Source organism: Trachypithecus francoisi, unplaced genomic scaffold (assembly GCF_009764315.1).
Source record: "Trachypithecus francoisi isolate TF-2019V2 unplaced genomic scaffold, Tfra_2.0 Lachesis_group11, whole genome shotgun sequence".
Classification (NCBI taxonomy): Eukaryota; Metazoa; Chordata; class Mammalia; order Primates; family Cercopithecidae; genus Trachypithecus; species Trachypithecus francoisi.
In genome coordinates, this window is record NW_022681456.1 from 92,660,041 (window position 1) to 92,677,582 (window position 17,542).

General features: G+C 43.0%; 1 protein-coding gene across 2 annotated transcripts in view; it reads left to right on the forward strand.

Moving 5' to 3' along the window:
* Positions 1–5,094: 5,094 nt before the first annotated feature.
* GXYLT1 (glucoside xylosyltransferase 1) overlaps positions 5,095–17,542 on the forward strand; it is a 61,445-nt gene continuing 48,997 nt past the window's right edge. Inside the window, exon 1 of one of the 2 annotated variants that reach the window (XM_033222415.1) lies at positions 5,095–5,561. In XM_033222415.1, the coding sequence (XP_033078306.1) occupies positions 5,341–5,561 (221 nt within the window). In that variant the 5' untranslated portion in view covers positions 5,095–5,340. The remainder of the gene's footprint in view (positions 5,562–17,542) is intronic. The other variant, XM_033222416.1, reaches the window with a different exon arrangement.

Here is a 17,542-nt window from a genome sequence, read left to right on the forward strand (position 1 = left end):
TTACGAGCCTTGACTTATCACAATAATTTGCATATGGGTGTTTTCTTTTTTTCTTTTTTTTTCTTTTTTGAGATGGCTTTTTGCTCTTGTTGCCCAGGATGGAGTGCAGTGGTGCAATCTCAGCTCACTGTAACCTCTGCCTCCAGGGTTCAAGTGATTCTCCTGCCCCAGCCTCCCAAGTAGCTGGGATTACAGGCATGCACCACCATGCCTGGCTAATTTTGTATTTTTAGTAGAGACGGGGTTTTACTATGTTGGTCAGGCTGGTCTCAAACTCTAGATCTCAGGTGATCCACCCACCTCGGCTTCCCAAAGTGCTGGGATTACAGGCATGAGCCACACATCTGGCCTATGGGTGTTTTAATTCAAAATTTCCTCGTGACTACATTTCCCTACTAATCTAGCTTTATATTTTACTGACTTTTTTTTTTTGAGACGGAGTCTCACTCTGTCATCCAGGCTGGCATTCAGTGGTGCGATCTTAGATCACTGCAACCTCCACCTCCTGGGCCCAAGTAATCTTCCCATTTCAGCCTCCTGCGTAATTGGGACCACAGATGCACAGCACCATGCCCAGCTAATTTTTGTATTTTTTGTAGAGATGGGTTTTCACCATGTTGCCCAGGCTCATCTTGAACTCCTGAGCTCAAGTGACCTTCCTGCCTTGGCCTCCCAAAGTGCTGGGATTACAGGCATAAGCCATTGCGCCTGGCCGTTAATATTTTTTAAAAAATAATATATTTTGTTTTACTAATTGGTATGCAGGGTTCTTGAAGGTTGAACCAGGGAGAAACAGAGGGATGTCCAGAGGATATTCCTTGCTCTCTTTCCCACCTAGCCCACTCTACACTTTCCCTACCTTGTAGATGGAAATGTCAGTGAAATTCTGGTATCATATACGAGGTTAAGACATCCTCATGAATTGGCTTTCCACCGCTTCTTTTTTTTTTCAATTTAAATTATTTATTTATTTTTAATCTTTCACTACTTCTTTTTCTACTCTTGTGGCCTGTAGCAACGTGTTTTTGAGAATGAAGAGCATCACTTTACTCTTTCATTCTTCCCCTGACTCTTTCCCTAGAGTTACTGCTCTGAATGAACACATGAGATTTTTGTTCAAACTAAACATTATTTTCCAACTTTTCCTCCAGTCCAACAAAATCTCTAGGAATCGGACTGTGGAAAATTGGGAAATACACTAGAAGACCACTAGGGGAGAGAATGAATTTTAGCCTGAGTTTCTGAATCTTTGTGCTCTGCTACTAATGTGACTTGTATTTCACTGATTGTAAATTTTATTTTAGACTCCAAGACCAGTCTGAAAGATTTTCATATAACATTGGTTCCCTTTTTGCTTTCAATTTGAATTTGTACCACTCCATTTAGTGCTTATTTATTCCTAGTGAGATAGCATGGTGTAATGGAAAAGAACAAGAAATAGAAATCTTAGAGGATTTCTATTTGAATTTTGGATCTTATTATTAACCATGTGGTAAATGAACATCTCCGAATTTCAGGCTGTTTGCTTTTTGAGGGGAAGTTGTTTTTTATTTTAAAATTTTTCTTACCATCTGTGGTCACATCTCTATCAGGCTCGTTGTTTTAAAAGAATAGAATAACATCTCCTACTTCATTGCAATGTTATAAAGATTAAATTAAACATTCATTTATTTATTTGTATAAAGAGGGGTCTCATTATATTACCCAAGCTGTTTTCGATCTCCTGGCCTCAAGCAATCCTCCCAGCTCTTCCTCCCAAAGCGCTGGGATTACAGGTGTGAGCCACTGTGCCCAGCCAAGGATTAAATTCCATTGTGCATAGACCTTTATAAAATGGAAGTCATGCAAAAAGGTTCTTTTTTTTCCCTGCAAAAAGTTTTTGAATTTTACTCTGAAAAGGTGTAGAATTTAACTCTTTCTCCATAAGATGTCTTTTTTTTTTTTTTAAGGAATCAAGTACTTAAGGTAGAAGTGTAAAGAAAATGCTGAGCAGGCCCCCAAATCTGCTCCAGAGTGATTTAGAGAAGATATTTAAACAAAATGAAAACGGCGGCCGGGCGCAGTGGCTCGCCGTGCGATCTTAGCTCACTGCAACCTCACTGCAAAGTGCCTGTAATCCCAGCACTTTGAGATGCCAAGGCGGGTGGATCACGAGGTCAAGAGATAGAGGCTATCCTGGTCAACATGGTGAAACCCGGTCTCTACTAAAAATACAAAAAATTAGCTGGGCGTGATGGCACGCACACGCCTGTAGTCCCAGGTACTCGGGAGGCTGAGGCAGGAGAATCACTCACTTGAACCCGGGAGGCGGAGGTTGCAGTGAGCCGAGATTGCGCCACTGCACTCCAGCCTGGAGACAGAGCGAAAGTCCATCTCAAAAAAAAAAAAAAAAAAAAAAGAAAATGAAGAAAAGAAAACGCCCATTGATTGAATGCCTATTGTATATCCAAGACGTACTAGGAGCTATACGAAAAATCAAGATTAATCTTTTAAATATAAAATTATTGAGATGTGGCTTAATTCTAAATCAGAGAATTTTCCAGATCATGGAGACCTCTATCTCCTAAACAACAAATTTTGATACTCTTAAATTACTTTTTCTCCACCTAAATTTACCTATTTGATAGGATGAATGAAGGTCAACATGGGTTAAAAATTTGGATATCAGTCTATCAGAGAATTAAGAGACTGGCATAGAGAAAAAAATAGATTTAGGAATACATACCTTCATGCAGTACATGAAAGAAACACCTAACTGTTGTGACATCAAATATGTTAAAGCGTCTTCATTAACTTAATTTTAGCAATATCAAAATGCAATGTGTAAATCTGGTTAATAATTAGAGGGGATGCCAGCATGCACACAGCTCCTCAAAGATAGCCAGTTAAGATGGTGTGTAATAGGAAAATCATTTCTATTTTTGGAATGGTTTATATAATTTTTCAATAGAAAATTACAAGATTAGAAGGAACCTAAAGGGATGATATGGTCCAGTACCCTGACGTCAATAAATGAGTGGCTGTTCTTCCTGATATGCTCTTTTCATAAAACTGTTGCAGAAATGAAAATTGCTTGCCTTCTCTTTTTGCCATTCCATTATTTTAACCATCTGTGGGTCAAGGAGTTATTCTTAATTATTACTACGTTTAGTTTCTTTGTTGAAATAGATAAGTTACAGTTAGTATCTTTTAAATTAAACATTTTTCAAGTACTAGTCCTTACTCTAGTTTCTTGGTACCATATCCTTCAGCTTTCTCTCAAAAGTTGTTTTCATTATTATCAATGCTTTTCCTATCATTCTGGGTACTTCGTTAAGTTTATCTTCATTTCTCTAAGAAGTGTAAGGTGTAGTGGAAGGATTTAGTATTCTCGTGGTTTTTATTTGCCTGTCCTCCCTTTGAGAGCAGTACACTCCTTTACTTCTGAATACTCTGCATCCGAGCCCCTTGTCTGGCATGTAGAATATGTTCAATAAATGTTTATTGAATGCATAAATGTATGTTCTTATTCTCTTTACACATCTTGATAGCATGCTAATTTTCATTTTTTATCAGGTAAAGTAAGAAGGGGAGGAAGTTGAACCTTAAATTTGTTCAGTGACTTTCTCATGGTCACAGAACCACTACTTTTTTGGTATAGGGAGCCAAGGATCCAAATGGAGACTGCTACTATGTTGAGCATTTCCCCACCTTGTATTTCATGGTCAAACTTGTCAACTCCCCAGACGCAATTTCAGCAGTTAAACGCATGATTTTTCCCTATGAATGTGTGTTTGTGTGTGTGTATTTTGAAGCCTCCCTTCCCTCACTTTTTGGCACTGGTGCTGCTTTCTGCCTCCAATCTCTCCTCTCGCTGTTTCAGCCTCCACACTACAGCCAGAGTCTGCTCTCTAAAATGCAAATATGATCATGTTACTTCCCTATTTAAAAAACGCTTCAATGGTTCACTAGTGTCTTGCAGATTAAATTCAAACTCCTAGGTGTGCTAAACAAAGCACTCAAATATCTGGCCCCTTCTATGCTCTTATCGCTCATCATATCCTCTTTTGCATTCACTTAGCTGGTGGTATCAAACTTCTCACGGTTCCCTACACACGAGCCTGTTTATTGATCCTTCAGCCTGGAATTACTTCCCTTAACTGACTCAAGACTCTAGCGGCACCTTTGCTATGAAGTCTCTCTTGACCACACTCGCAGACAGAACTGATTGTTCCTTTGTGTGTGTGCCCACACCCTTACAGGCCTGGATCGTAAGTCTGTATCATTGTGTTGCGCTTATTTACAAGTATCCGCTGTCCCACCCACGCTCCAGTTAGGCTTCTTTATACCCCTAGGTACTCACACAGCGCTTGGCCCAAGTGATGCTTTATAAATGGTCAATGAATGAACGTAGTGGAAACAGCTGAAGAAGAGGGAGAAGAACTGGGGAAGAAAGGAGAAGCTCTGTGGGGAGAATACTAATTGTTTTGCACATGCAAATAATGAGTTGTGAGGGAGGTCAAAAAGGTCAAAGGGAAGAGCCCTGTGGTACAGGAACTCACTGTCTGCTGGGAGGCAAGGTCCGCATAAGAAACATGCGAAGCAATGAGCTTATCTGAGTGAAAATGGCTTGTGCACATTCTAGGATCACAGAAACTTACAGGCTGGGGGAGGATGGAGAGGAAAGTGGCCTAGTCAAGTGCCTTCTAAGTGCTAGGCGGTTTTCCTGCGTTAAACAGTTTAATCTTTACAACCACCCCACGATGAGGATAGTAGCTCCATTTTAGGGACGAAGAAACATGCTCAGAGAATTTAGGTTGCCCAATGTCACAAACCACCATGTGGAAGGACCATAATTAGAATTTAGGTCAACTGCCTCCAGAGCCCTGAAGCTTTCGCTCTACCTCTCTCGGCGGTCGAGACCCACTGCTCTCCCAGCCACCTGCGTGTCGGCCCGCGCTCACTCTACCCCGCAAACGCGCCGCGTTCCCCGCGCCCACTCCGCCCCCGGCGCGCCAGCCCTGCGTCCCTCCTTCGCGAACTGCGCCGGCGCGTCCAGCCCTCCCGCCCGGGGGAGAGGCGGGGCTGCGTCGCTGCGGCTGACCCTTGGGCGCGCGGCGGCAGAGGCGGTGTCCGGGCTTCCGGGCTGGTTGTCAGCCGGCTCCGGCGCCGCGCTGCGCTCGCCTAGGTGGTGGGCGGGGAGGGAAGGAAGGGAGCGGGTGCAAGGCGGCGGCGGCCGCGGCGGCCGCGGCGGCGGGGGAGGAACTTGTTGCGCCCGCGGCTGCGCGGTGGCGCTCCCTCAGCTCCAGTTCGCCAGGGCGGGCGCGGCGGCGGCGGAGACTGAGAAGCGCGGCCGTGGCGATGCGGCGCTACCTGCGCGTGGTCGTGCTGTGTTTGGCTTGCGGCTTCTGCTCGCTCCTTTACGCTTTCAGCCAGCTCGCCGTATCCCTGGAAGAAGGAGCGGGTGGCGGTGGCGGGAAGCCGCAGGCCGCGGTGGCTTCCTGGCTCGCGGGCGGCGGACGCGGCGCCGTGAGAGGCACGGGCGGCGCGGGCCCCGCAGCGCATCCCGGCGGGTCGGGCAGGTACGGGCAGTTCTCGGTGCGGGGGACGCGGCGGGCGCAGGGCGCGGGTTCGGCCTGGCCCGGGCTGCTCGTGGGTCGGCGCCGCGTCTCCCGCGTCTTTCCTGCGGTTTCTGACCCCTCATTTCCCTCCTTCCCCTCCGGCCGGGGCTAAACCAGCGCTGCTCCCGCCTGAGAGTGTCCCACACTTTTTGTGTTTGTCTTTTGACCCAGTCATTCGCCCTTTAAAGCAGTTAGAAATGAATTTTCAACTTTTTAAAAAGAGGATTCTTTGAAAATAAGAGGTGTTCACAAAAGCCTTGCTGCTGCCTGGCTTGTGAGAATTCCTTCTTGTTTCAGTGGAGTTCAAGTTGAGATATTTAAACATGAGGCTGGCGCCCTAGTTCAGTGTTTAAGGATTGTGCGTGTGTGTATGTGTGTGTGTTTTGTCTCTCATGCTGATTTTGCTGTGTTAACGCTTACACTTTTAAGTGTTAGCCACAGTTAAATTTGGAAATGGCATTTGTGTGGGTTGTGAAATTTTCTTTTAGAAACACTATCTTTCTTGACAAATCGGTATTTAAAAAGCGACGTAATGACCTAGGTGGATTTGCACAAATCACTGCCAGAGTAGGAATCGACATGAGATTTAAATAGAAAAAAAGTGTTTCTGTCAACGCGTAATGAATGCTTGAAATCTGAGCGTTTACACTGCCTTGCAACATGGACACTTCACCTTATGTATGGGCACCTCTCTGGGAACGACCTGAAGTGCTCCCTACCAAGACTTGGCAAATGCTGCTTTGATACAGAAAAGTATAGGGTTTGTCGGGAGAGGGAGTGTAGGCCAGCTGTGGGCTGTTGTTTAACATCATTTTGAGAGTCGATGGTCATTCCCAGAATGAAAAGGGGAAGTTTGGGCAGAGTAGCAGCGTGGAAAGCGGGCTTGTCATGTTTTTACCCTGCGATTTGATTATAGTCAGGGTAATTCCTACATCAGGACCCTCAGTTGTCTGTCTTGGGAGAAAGCATTCACTGAAAACTTGAATGAGCTCGTGAAAAATGACAGGGTTTATGTTTATGTTTATGGCCTAAACTGTTTATAGCCTAGTACGTTGTTGTGAAGCATTTGCAATTATGGAAAATGGATTATATTGGGCAAAATTGTAAGGAGGCAACATTTTAATTAAATATTTAATGAAGTTAGACTGATGCTAGCATTCCTTGGTCTTAGATATTTTATTTTGTGACAAAAATTTACAAATTTTGTTTGCTTGACCAGTTAACTTTAATAAAATTATTTGGAATTTTTGAAAATATGAGCCTCAGTTTCAATAAACATCCAATAGAATCATTACTTAAATGTTAAGTTTTATGTGTCAGGATTGAGTCAGCCGAAATGCTGTACTTTTTTACGTCCTTTGAGTAGCATGACTCTTTATTTTAAAGAAAGTGTACATCTAAGTTAGAACTAAAGGTGTATCTATCTGTCTTTGTAAAAATGTGATGAAGAACAACATGTTACCACATTTGTGCGTGTAAGAAACCATTTGGGCAGAGGAACAAGGTGGAAAAGTTGGATTGTCAAGTTTTACCCTATGGTTTGATTAAGGTCATGCAAATTACTAAGACCTGAGGACTCTATTTTACATATCGTCATTTATGACATCTTTATAGCAATCTCGTAGAGTTAAATCAACTTTTGGCAACGCTCGGTAGCTCACACCTGTAATCCCAGAATTTGGGGAGGCTGAGTGGCGATGATTGATTGCTCGAGACCAGGAGTTTGACACCAGCCTGGTCAACAACCCATCTCTACAAAAAATAAAAAAAATTTTAAAAATTAACTCACACCGGTAATCACAGCACTTTGGGAGGCTGAGGTGGGAGGACCACTTGAGCTGAGGAGTTCAAGGCTACAGTGAGCTATGATTGTACTAGTGTAATCCAACCTGGGTGACAGAGCAAGATCCTGTCTCAAAAAAAAAAAAAAAAACAAAGGCCGGGCGCGGTGGCTCAAGCCTGTAATCCCAGCACTTTGGGAGGCCGAGACCATCCTGGCTAACACGGTGAAACCCCGTCTCTACTAAAAATACAAAAACTAGCCAGGGGAGGTGGCGGGCGCCTGTAGTCCCAGCTACTCGGGAGGCTGAGGCAGGAGAATGGCGTAAACCTGGGGCTGAGATCCGGCCACTGCACTCCAGTCCCCGCGACAGAGCGAGACTCCGCCTCAAAAAAACAAAACAAAAAAAAAAAAAAACTTTTTTGGCCGCCATGAGATATGATACAGAAATCCCTAAGCTCTTCATGTATAAATCATTTGGCCAAGATCCAAAGCAAATCATTATTGGAGGAGGATTAGAAACCGTGTATCCTTTGATTGTTATGCAAGAGCTCTTTCTGTAAAGAAAGATAAGGGTCTAATTTAGGTAGTGGACTCAGTGCATAGTGGGGCTATGGGGCAAGCCAGCAACTTCCTCTTTTCAGTAGTACTTAGGTATTACTGCATTTTTGTCTTTTTTGATAACATCTTTGAAATATTATAACTATTATTTCTCTTATTTTAAACATGGAATCTAGGTTTGTACCCAGTCAAGTTCCGTTGTTCAGATCTTATAAAAACTATTCATAGTATAGAATTTCATGGCAACAAAATACTTGGAGTAAGAACTTTAAAATGAAAGGAACAGTTTTTCAGTGGAATCTCTTATCCATTAGTGTATTCTATTTGAAGCCATGATTTTAATAATCAGAAAATACATAGGTCTTGGAGTCAGATAAACCCGTGTTCTCAGTATTCTGGCTCTGGTTGCTGTGAGACTTTGCCTAAATTGTGTCACTTGCCTGTGTTTTAATTTCCTCACCTGTAAAATGTAGATAATACTTATTTTTTTAAAGCTTTATTAGAGTATAATTGATAAATAGAAATTGTATATGGTTAAGGCATACAACTTGATAGTTTGACATACATGTACATTGAGAAATGATCACAGTCAAGCTAGTTAAACATCACCTCACATAGGGTTTTTTTTTTTTTTTTTTGTGGTGAAAGCACTTAAGATCTACTGTCATAGCACATTTTAGATATACAATACAGGTTGTTAACTATAGTCACCAGGCTGTACATTAGATTACCTTACTTAATTTGTAATGGAATTCTTAGTTGTCTTTGGTAAAATTCAATAAAACAATGTCAAGCAAAACATATTTATAGGCTTACACAGTTTTTGAATTGAAGGAAAAACTGCAGATAGCAGGGCAACTCAAAGGACCTTAAGGAATGGGGACTCTTTTCCACTGACGACAGAACTTTCATGGGGTTTTTCTGTTCTTGCAGGTTTTGTTCTCGAATCTCAAATACAAAATCCTAGGACAAGGCTGTCATTGGACTTGCTTGGATTGCATGCCTGTTTGTGGACCAGTCAGTGTTAACTTGGGATGGGGAGCTCTGATTTGTTGACTCTGTGTCACTTGCACATGCCTGGGGCAGACAGAATAACATGATTGGTGTTGGAGAGGAGGGGTGCCTCAAAGGAGAAGAAATGCTGGGTAGGCAGTGCCTCTTCTACAAGGAGAGACTCAGGCTCTTCAGTGTGGACAGACTGTATTAAGGTGTTTGACAGAAAGCAGTAGTTATTACGGGGACATCAGTACTTCATACCACTTTGTTGCATTTTAGTTACTTTTTGCATTTTAGATACTCAGGGTGATTAAATTATCATATTTCACTGATGAGTCCTGACATTGATTATCAAAATTTTACGTGTGGCTATACAGCAGTTATGGTAGTGGGGAATCAAGAAATTACTAAATGTTTCAGTGATACCATTTCTGAACCCATCATGCCCTTGGAGTCTCCTCGTGTATCTCCTTGTCACACAGGGAGGTAATTACCTCACTTTCTTTTTTAGATCTGGTTAGGCCATAGACTTATCATTTCTGCTGGATCCTGGGAACCCTAGTGTTGTATACTGAGAACTTAAAGAATAGAAAGTAAGGGTTTTGGAGTTACAGACTTCAGCTTTGCCACTTACTGACTCTGTTGACCTTGTACTTGTTTTCTTCATCAGAGAGAATATGATATTGAGTTGTTTGTGAGAATTGAAATTAAATATTAAATAGCTGGCGTAGAGTACCTAGTGTGGTGCCTGACACAACAACATTTTAGCTAATATCATTTTGGTAATTTAAATTTTAAGTTGGGATTTTTTTTTTCCTTCCAATTTCTTACCTCTGGGAAAAATTCTGGTCATTGGGCTCCAGTTAAGACCTGTTAAATCAAAATGCCCTGGCAGTGGGGTCCAGGAATTTATATTTTACAGATGTGCCCCAGCTTGTTGTGATAAAACCAAAAATTGAGAATAGTTTGGGCACTATTTTCACACTACTGTTTGAAGTTCCCCCCGCCTTTTCTTTTTTTCTTTTTCTTTTTTCTCCTTTTTCCTTTTTTTTTGAGGCGGATTCTCTCTTTGTCGCCCAGACTGGAGTGCAGTGGAGTGATCTTGGCTCACTGCAAGCTCGTCTCCCAGGTTCACGCCATTCTCCTGCCTCTGCCTCCGAGTAGCTGGGACTACAGGCGCCTGCCACCACGCCCAGCTAATTTTTTGTATTTTTAGTAGAGGCGGGGTTTCACCGTGTTAGTCAGGATGGTCTCGAAATCCTGACCTGGTGATCCGCCCGCCTCAGCTTCCCAAAGTGCTGGAATTACAGGCGTGAGCCACCTGCCCAGCCCATTTCCCCCCTTTTTTCTGCAGTTATGTTTGAAGAAGAGAGTTGAGTCAGTGAACAGTAAAGAGAGTTGAATTACTTACTAAAGCCACTTTAATCTCTGCTTTGTTATTGCAAAAACATCTTACATAAAACCAGTGCCCTGTACCTTGTATTTTGGGTCATTGAAGGATCATAGTGGTATCTACGTTACGTATTTGTGAAGTGTTATCTTAGTTTGTTTGGGCTGCTATAAAAAAATACCATAGACTAGAGAGCTTAGAAACTACAGAAATTTATTTCTTTCGGTTCTGGAGACTAGAAATCCAAGTCAAGGCACCAGCAGGTTCAGTGTCTGATGAGGACCCATTTCCTGGTTCATAGATGGCGCCTTCTCCCTGTGTTCTCACATGGTAGAAGACAAGAGGCAGGCCCCTTTTATAAGGGCCCCCCAGTAATCCCATTCATGGGGGCTCTGCTCTCATGACCTAATCACCTACCAAAAGGCCCTACCTCGTAACATCATGTTGGTAGTTAGATTTCAACATATGAATTTTGAGGGGACACAAACATTCAGACCATAGCAAATGCTTAGTGCAAACTTGACACATAGTATTTAATAAATACTAGTAATTAATTAAAATATTCTGTGCTTTTGGAGGGGAAAGTTACTTGGCTTATGAAAAAATAATAGGTACTTCTGATTTAGAAATCTTATTTTTTATTTCTGAGACAAGGTCTCACTCTGTCACCCAAGGTAGAGTACAGTGGCCTGAGATCATGGCTCACTGCAGCCTTGACCTTCTGGGCCCAAGTGATCCTCCCACCTTAGCTTCCCAAGTAGCTGTGACTACAGGCGTGCACACCACACCTGGCTTTTTTTTTGTTTTGTTTTGCGACAGAGTCTCGCTCCGTTGCCCAGGCTGGCGTGCAGTGGCATAATCTCGGCTCAGTGTTACCTCCGCCTCCTGGGTTCAACCAGTTCTCCTGCCTCAGCCTCACAAGTAGCTGGGATTACAGGTGTGTGCCAATCTGCCTAGCTTTTTTTTTTTTTTTTTTTTTTGTATTTTTTGGTAGAGATGGGGTTTCACCATGTTGGCCAGCCTGGTCTTGAACTCCTGATCTCAGGTGATCCGCCTGCCTCGGCCTCCCAAAGTGCAGGCATGAGCCACTATACCCTGCCTAGAAAATCTTATTTTAAAGCAGTAAGATCATTATCTTTATGCCATACCTATTGGAAGTACTTCCCCCAGGTATAAACTTAAATTTTATTAATAATGTGTGTACTGTATGAGGTTTACGTTTTGTTTTTAGATTGGCTACTTTTTGCTTTATCGTTTTTACCTTTATTATGCATGGGAAAGCTTTCTACCAGTTTTTTTTTTTTTCCCTCCCTTTTTTACATTTAAATCAATCTGGCTTTGTGGGGAAGCTAGGCGGGTAGAGGAGGTATATTGTGTGATGCTAACTGTTTCTTTGAAATGGTTAATTGTTTCAGTGTCATTTATGCATAAACAGTCCTTTTCCTACTTGCCGAGGATTAATGAAATTAGAAATTTAAGAAAAAGGTCTTCGAGCTAGAAATTAAGTTGTCTGGAAACTATTTATTTATTTTATTTCTTTTTTTCTTTTTGAGATGGAGTCTCTGTCGCCCAGGCTGGAGTGCAGTGGTGTGATCTCGGCTCACTGCAGCCTCCGCCTTCCGGGTTCAAGCGATTCTCCTGCCTCAGCCTCCTGAGTAGCTGGGACTACAGGCGTGTGCCACCATACCTGGCTAATTTTTTATTTTTAGTAGAGACGGGGTTTCCCCATGTTGGCCAGGCTGGCCTTGAACTCCTGACCTCAGGTGATCCTGCCTGCCTCGGACTCCCAAAGTGCTGGGATTACAGGTGTGAGCCACCGTGCCTGATCTGGAAACAATTTGGTTGAAAATTAAATAACACTGATTTGGCATATCATGGGAATGGCCTCCTTTAATGTGTCTGTAAGCATCTTTGCTTCTCTTGGACAGTCACAGGGTGGGGATACATGTCTTGAAGTTGCATTGCTGCTTTGCAGCAGCACTTCATTCATACCGTGTTGTATTTATGCTGAATATGCCTAAATTTGTCACTGACTTTTTTTTTTTTTTTTTAATTTGAGATGGAGTCTTGCTCTGTCACCCAGGCTGGACTGCAGTGGCACGATCTTGGCTCACTGCAAGCTCTGCCTCCCGGGTTCACACCATTCTCCTGCCTCAGCCTCCCGAGTAGCTGGTACTGGTGCCCGCTACCATGCCCAGCTAATTTTTTGTATTTTTAGTAGAGATGGGTTTTCACCGTATTAGCCAGGATGGTCTTGACCTCTTGACCTCGTGATCTGCTTTTTTTTTTTTTTGAGATGGACACTCTGTCGCCCAGGCGGGAGTGCAATGGCGTGATCTTGGCTCACTGTAACCTCCACCTCCCGAGTTCAAGCGATTCTCCTGCCTCAGCCTCCCAAGTAGCTGGGAGTACAGGTGCATGCCACCAGGCCTGGCTAAATTTTTGTGTTTTTAGTAGAGATGGGGTTTTACTGTGTTAGCCAGGATGGTCTCGATCTCCTGATTTTGTGATCCTCCCGCCTCCACCTCCCAAAATGCTGGGATTACAGGTGTAAGCCACTGCATCCGGCCTAATTTTTCTATTTTTAGTAGAGACGGGGTTTTACCATGTTGGTCAGGCTGGTCTCGTATCACTGACTCTTTAAGTTTTGCATAGTTTTCACTGAAGCCTCCTATCATGGACATTTTGAAATGAAAATTACTTTTTCTAGTTTGACTTAAAAGTGTAACCAGGCACGGTGGCTCATACATGTAATCCTAGCAAGGAGGCCAAGGTGGGTGGATTGCTTGAATCCAGAAGTTCTAGACCAACCTTGGCAACATGGCAAAACACTCTCTCAACAACAACAAAAATACAAAAAATTAATTGGGCATAGTGGTGTGCACCTGTGGTCCCAGCTACTCCAGAGGTTGAGATGGGAGGATTGCTTGGACCCAGGAGGTTGAGGCTGCAATGAACCGTGTTTGCACCACTGCACTTCAGCCTGGGCGACTTGTTTATTTGTGTGTGTGTGTGTGTGCGTATAAAAAACATTTTGTAATTGGATTTAAGTAAACTTCAAGTTCGACAACTGTTATTGTGCCGAGCGTTGTTTTATCACATGTAAATATATGTAACCACCCCCACAATCAGGATACAGAATTGTTTCATCACCACGAAGATACCTTGTGCTACCCCTTAGTCAGTTGTAGACAAGCTACGTAGAGCTATATGCTTTATGCCTTGCTAAATTTGAGGATGAGCCATAGTAAAGTAACGTTTTATTTCAGTTTGATCCACAGTGAAAACAATTCCCTTTTAGAACTTAAGTGCTTTTGAATGTCAGTATGGGTATAGTGAAGACATATCCACCAACTCATATTAACACTTTGCCCCATTAAAATTATTTAAGAGTTACCTCTTTGAATGTTGGATTTTAGTATTCTGCTTTCAACAGTTTTAAGCAACTAATAGCCAGAACCTAGATAACTACCTTTACTTTTCCAATATTTTCAAACTTTAATTTTTCTTTTTGGCCTGAAAGTACACGTGCTGTCTTCAGATGAGTTGCTTATGCTAATTTATCTTATTGCTTCTAATAAGCCACTGATATGTCATAAGTTCTCAGTGTGAGTTTCTACTCTTTAAGTTCTCAGTGTGAGTTTCTACTCTTTATCTTGATCTCCAAAACCAGTTTTTCAAAGTGGGAGAATGGATATTTGGGAGTTAAGAAACTGTAAACAAATTACTTCACTCCTTACAGCAGTACCTAAGTGTTTTACGATTTTTTTTAATGGCATGCAGCATATGTATTCACTGGTGCATGTGTTCTTGTATTTCCAGTAAAGAAAGAAAAACATCTTTCCTATATACTGTGTGGTTTTTGACATTGAATTATGATCAAGAAATTTACCTATAACTTGATTTTTCCCATCCAATTTTGACTGCATTAAACCTTTGTGAAGTTAATCATTACCCCCAAAGAAACCCTGTATCTGTTAGCAGTAACTCCCACCTTGCACTCCTCAGTCCCCCAGTCCTAAGCAACCACGAATCTATTTTCTGTCTGTAGAGGTTTGCCTGTTCGGGGCATTTTACATAAAGGAATCACACAGTATGTGGCCTTTTGAGTCTGACTTTATTCTTGGTATAATGTTTCAAGGTTTATCTGCTGTAACATGTATCACTGTATTTCATTCCTTTTTATGGACAAATAATAGTCCATTGTATGGATATACCACATTTTGCTCATTATTTGATGGACATTTGAGTTTTTTCATACTTTTTGGCTATTATAAGTGATGCTGCTATGAGCATTCATGCTCAGTTTTTCTGTGAACATGTTTTCAGTTCTCTTGAGTATATACTGAGGAATTTAATTGGTGAGTCATGGTTGCACAACTCTGAATATACTAAAAACCATTGAATTATACACTGTAAAAGGGAATTATGTTTGTATTATTCTGATTTGCTTTGTAACAACCCCACACATCTTAGCAGTTGACAATAGCAAGCATTTATTTCTTGCACACATTACATGTCTATGGCTATGACTTTGCTTGATATATCTTCTCATTCTGGGATCCAAGCTGAAGGAGCAGTCCATACATTGGATATGCCTGGTCTCATGGTATTGGCTGAGGAAGAAGCCAGATTGAACAGCACAGTCCCATTTGAAGCTTCTACTTTAATGCCACAGTAATCATGTCTTTTTGTATTACTTTGGCCAAAGCAAGTCACTCGAATAAGGTCAAAGTCAATAAATGATGCAGGGATATATGCCTCCCCTATCAGGCAGGCAAGGCCCATGGTAATGAATAGGGTTGTATAATCCTTTTACAGTTAAATGTGGGGAGTGAATAACTGAACAGTAATACAGTCTACAACACAAATAGAGATTGCCAGTTAAGGAGAAAGAGTAATTGATGCAAGAAGGTCTTTAAGGACCCCTGAGAAGAAGATGGGCAACAAGGGGATGCGAATAGAGTTGGTAGTAGGCATGAGACTAGCTAAGAGGAAGACAGTTAATTTATATTTCTACTAATCAGCATAGTCATGTCATTAACTGTTCTTCAGTATTCATCTGAGAATGTGAGTGAATGGCTCAGTTTCAGCTGAAGATTGTACTGAAAAGGTATGGTGAAAGGAGGTGGTGCAAGTTGTAGGTATAGGAACATGAATGGATGAACCATATGACGTAGTCTGAGTAGGGAGGGAAATGGGTAAAGGAGGGAGCTTATACCTAGGAAGCATGTGATTGGAGGGCTGAGTGATTTCCACACATGTCACGGGATATAAATAATAAGCCTAGGCAGCAAAGCAAGACTTTGTCTCTACAAAAAATTTCTTTTTGAGGCGGAGTCTCGCTCTGTCGCCCAGGCTGGAGGGCTGTTACCCAGACCTGGTGTGCATTGGCGTGATCACAATCACTGCAGCCTCAAACTCCTGGGCTCAAACTATCCTCCCAACTCAGCCTCCCAAGTAACTGGGACTACAGACACACACCACCATGCCTGGCTAATTTTTTTTTTATTCTTTGTAGAGACGGGGTTTCGCCATGTTGCCCAGGCTGGTCTTGAACTCCTGGGCTCAAGCGATCCACCCACCTCGGCCTCCTAAAATGCTGAGATTACAGGTGTGAGCCACTGTGCTTGGCCAGCATTTGCCATTTTTAACTGAAGAGAAAAGGAGGTAAGAGTTACTGGAGTTAAACAATTGTGTAACCTGAGTGTTGGTTATGTCTCCCACATTGCAGTATGTGAGGTGACATTCTGTTGTCCCCTACTAGACAGTATGATCCATGTCCATTTTACTCACTGTTGTGTTGCCAGTGTTTGGCCTGTAGAGGTAATCATTCAGTAGAAAATTTATTGATTTACCAAATGAATGGTTAGAGGAAAGTAGGATTTGGTACTGAGACGCTACTTCTACTAGTCTTCTATGGAAGCCATGGAGCAGGTGGCAGTGCCCGTCGGGGAGGCTCGGGCTGCGTGGGAGCCCACTGTGGAGGCAGAGCTTGGACATGGCAGGCTGTAGGTCCTGAGCCCTGCCCCGCGAGGAGGCAGCTGAGGCCCGGCGAGAATTCGAGCACAGCGCCGGCAGTCTGGCAGATCTGTGAACCAGATGCTAGTCTTCTGTGAGTTGGGGAGGAACCAGTAGGTTGGTAGATCAGAATGGTGTGGCATTGTGGCCCTATTACATGGCTAGCAGTTGATGCTGGCTTTTGACTAGGAGCTCAGTGGAGGCTGTTGATCTGCATTTTCTCAAGTGGCTTTTCCATGTGCCTTGGGCTTCTTACAACGTAAAGGTCAGGTTCAAAGAGTGTTCCAAGAAATTGGATGTAGAAGTCTTAAGGCAAGGGCCTGAACATTGGCACAATATTATATTCAGTATTCTATTTGTCAAAGCAATCACAGAGCCCACTTAGATTCTGGATAAGGGGAGTTAGATCCCATTTTTTTTTTTTTTTTTTTGAGACAGAGTCTTGCTCTGTCGCCCAGGCTGGAGTGCAATGGCACGATCTTGGTTTACTGCAACCTCCGCCTCCTGGGTTCAAGCGATTCTCCTGCCTCAGCCTCCTGAGTAGCTGGGATTACAGGCAACCACCACCACGCCTGACTGATTTTTTTAGTAGAGGTGGGGCTTCACCATGTTGGCCAGGGCATTCTCTAACTCCTGACCTCAAGTGATCCGCCCACCTTGGCCTCCCAAAGTGCTGGGATTAGAGGCATGAACCACTGTGCCCAGCAGATCCTACTTCTTAATAGAAGTGTCAGATGTGTGATCATCTTGGCACCTAGTTCTGTGTCCGGAATTAGTGGGTTCTTGGTCTCGCTGACTTCAAGAATGAAGCCGTGGACCCTCGCGGTGTTATATAGCTCTTGAAGATGGTAGTCTGGAGTTTCTTCCTTCAGATGTTCAGATGTGTCCACAGTTTCTTCCTTCTGGTGGGTTCGTGGTCTTGCTGACTTCAGGAGTGAAGCTGCAGACCTTTGCGGTGAGTGTTACAGCTCATAGAGGGAGCGTGGACCCAAAGAGTGAGCAGCAGTAAGATTTATTGTAAAGAGTGAAAGAACAAAGCTTCCACAGTGTGGAAGAAGACCTGAGCTGGTTGCCGCTGGCTGGCTGGGGCAGCCTGCTTTTATTTCCTTATCTGACCCCACCCACATCCTGCTGATTGGTCCATTTTGCAGGGAGCTGATTGGACCGTTTTGACAGGGTGCTGATTGGTGCATT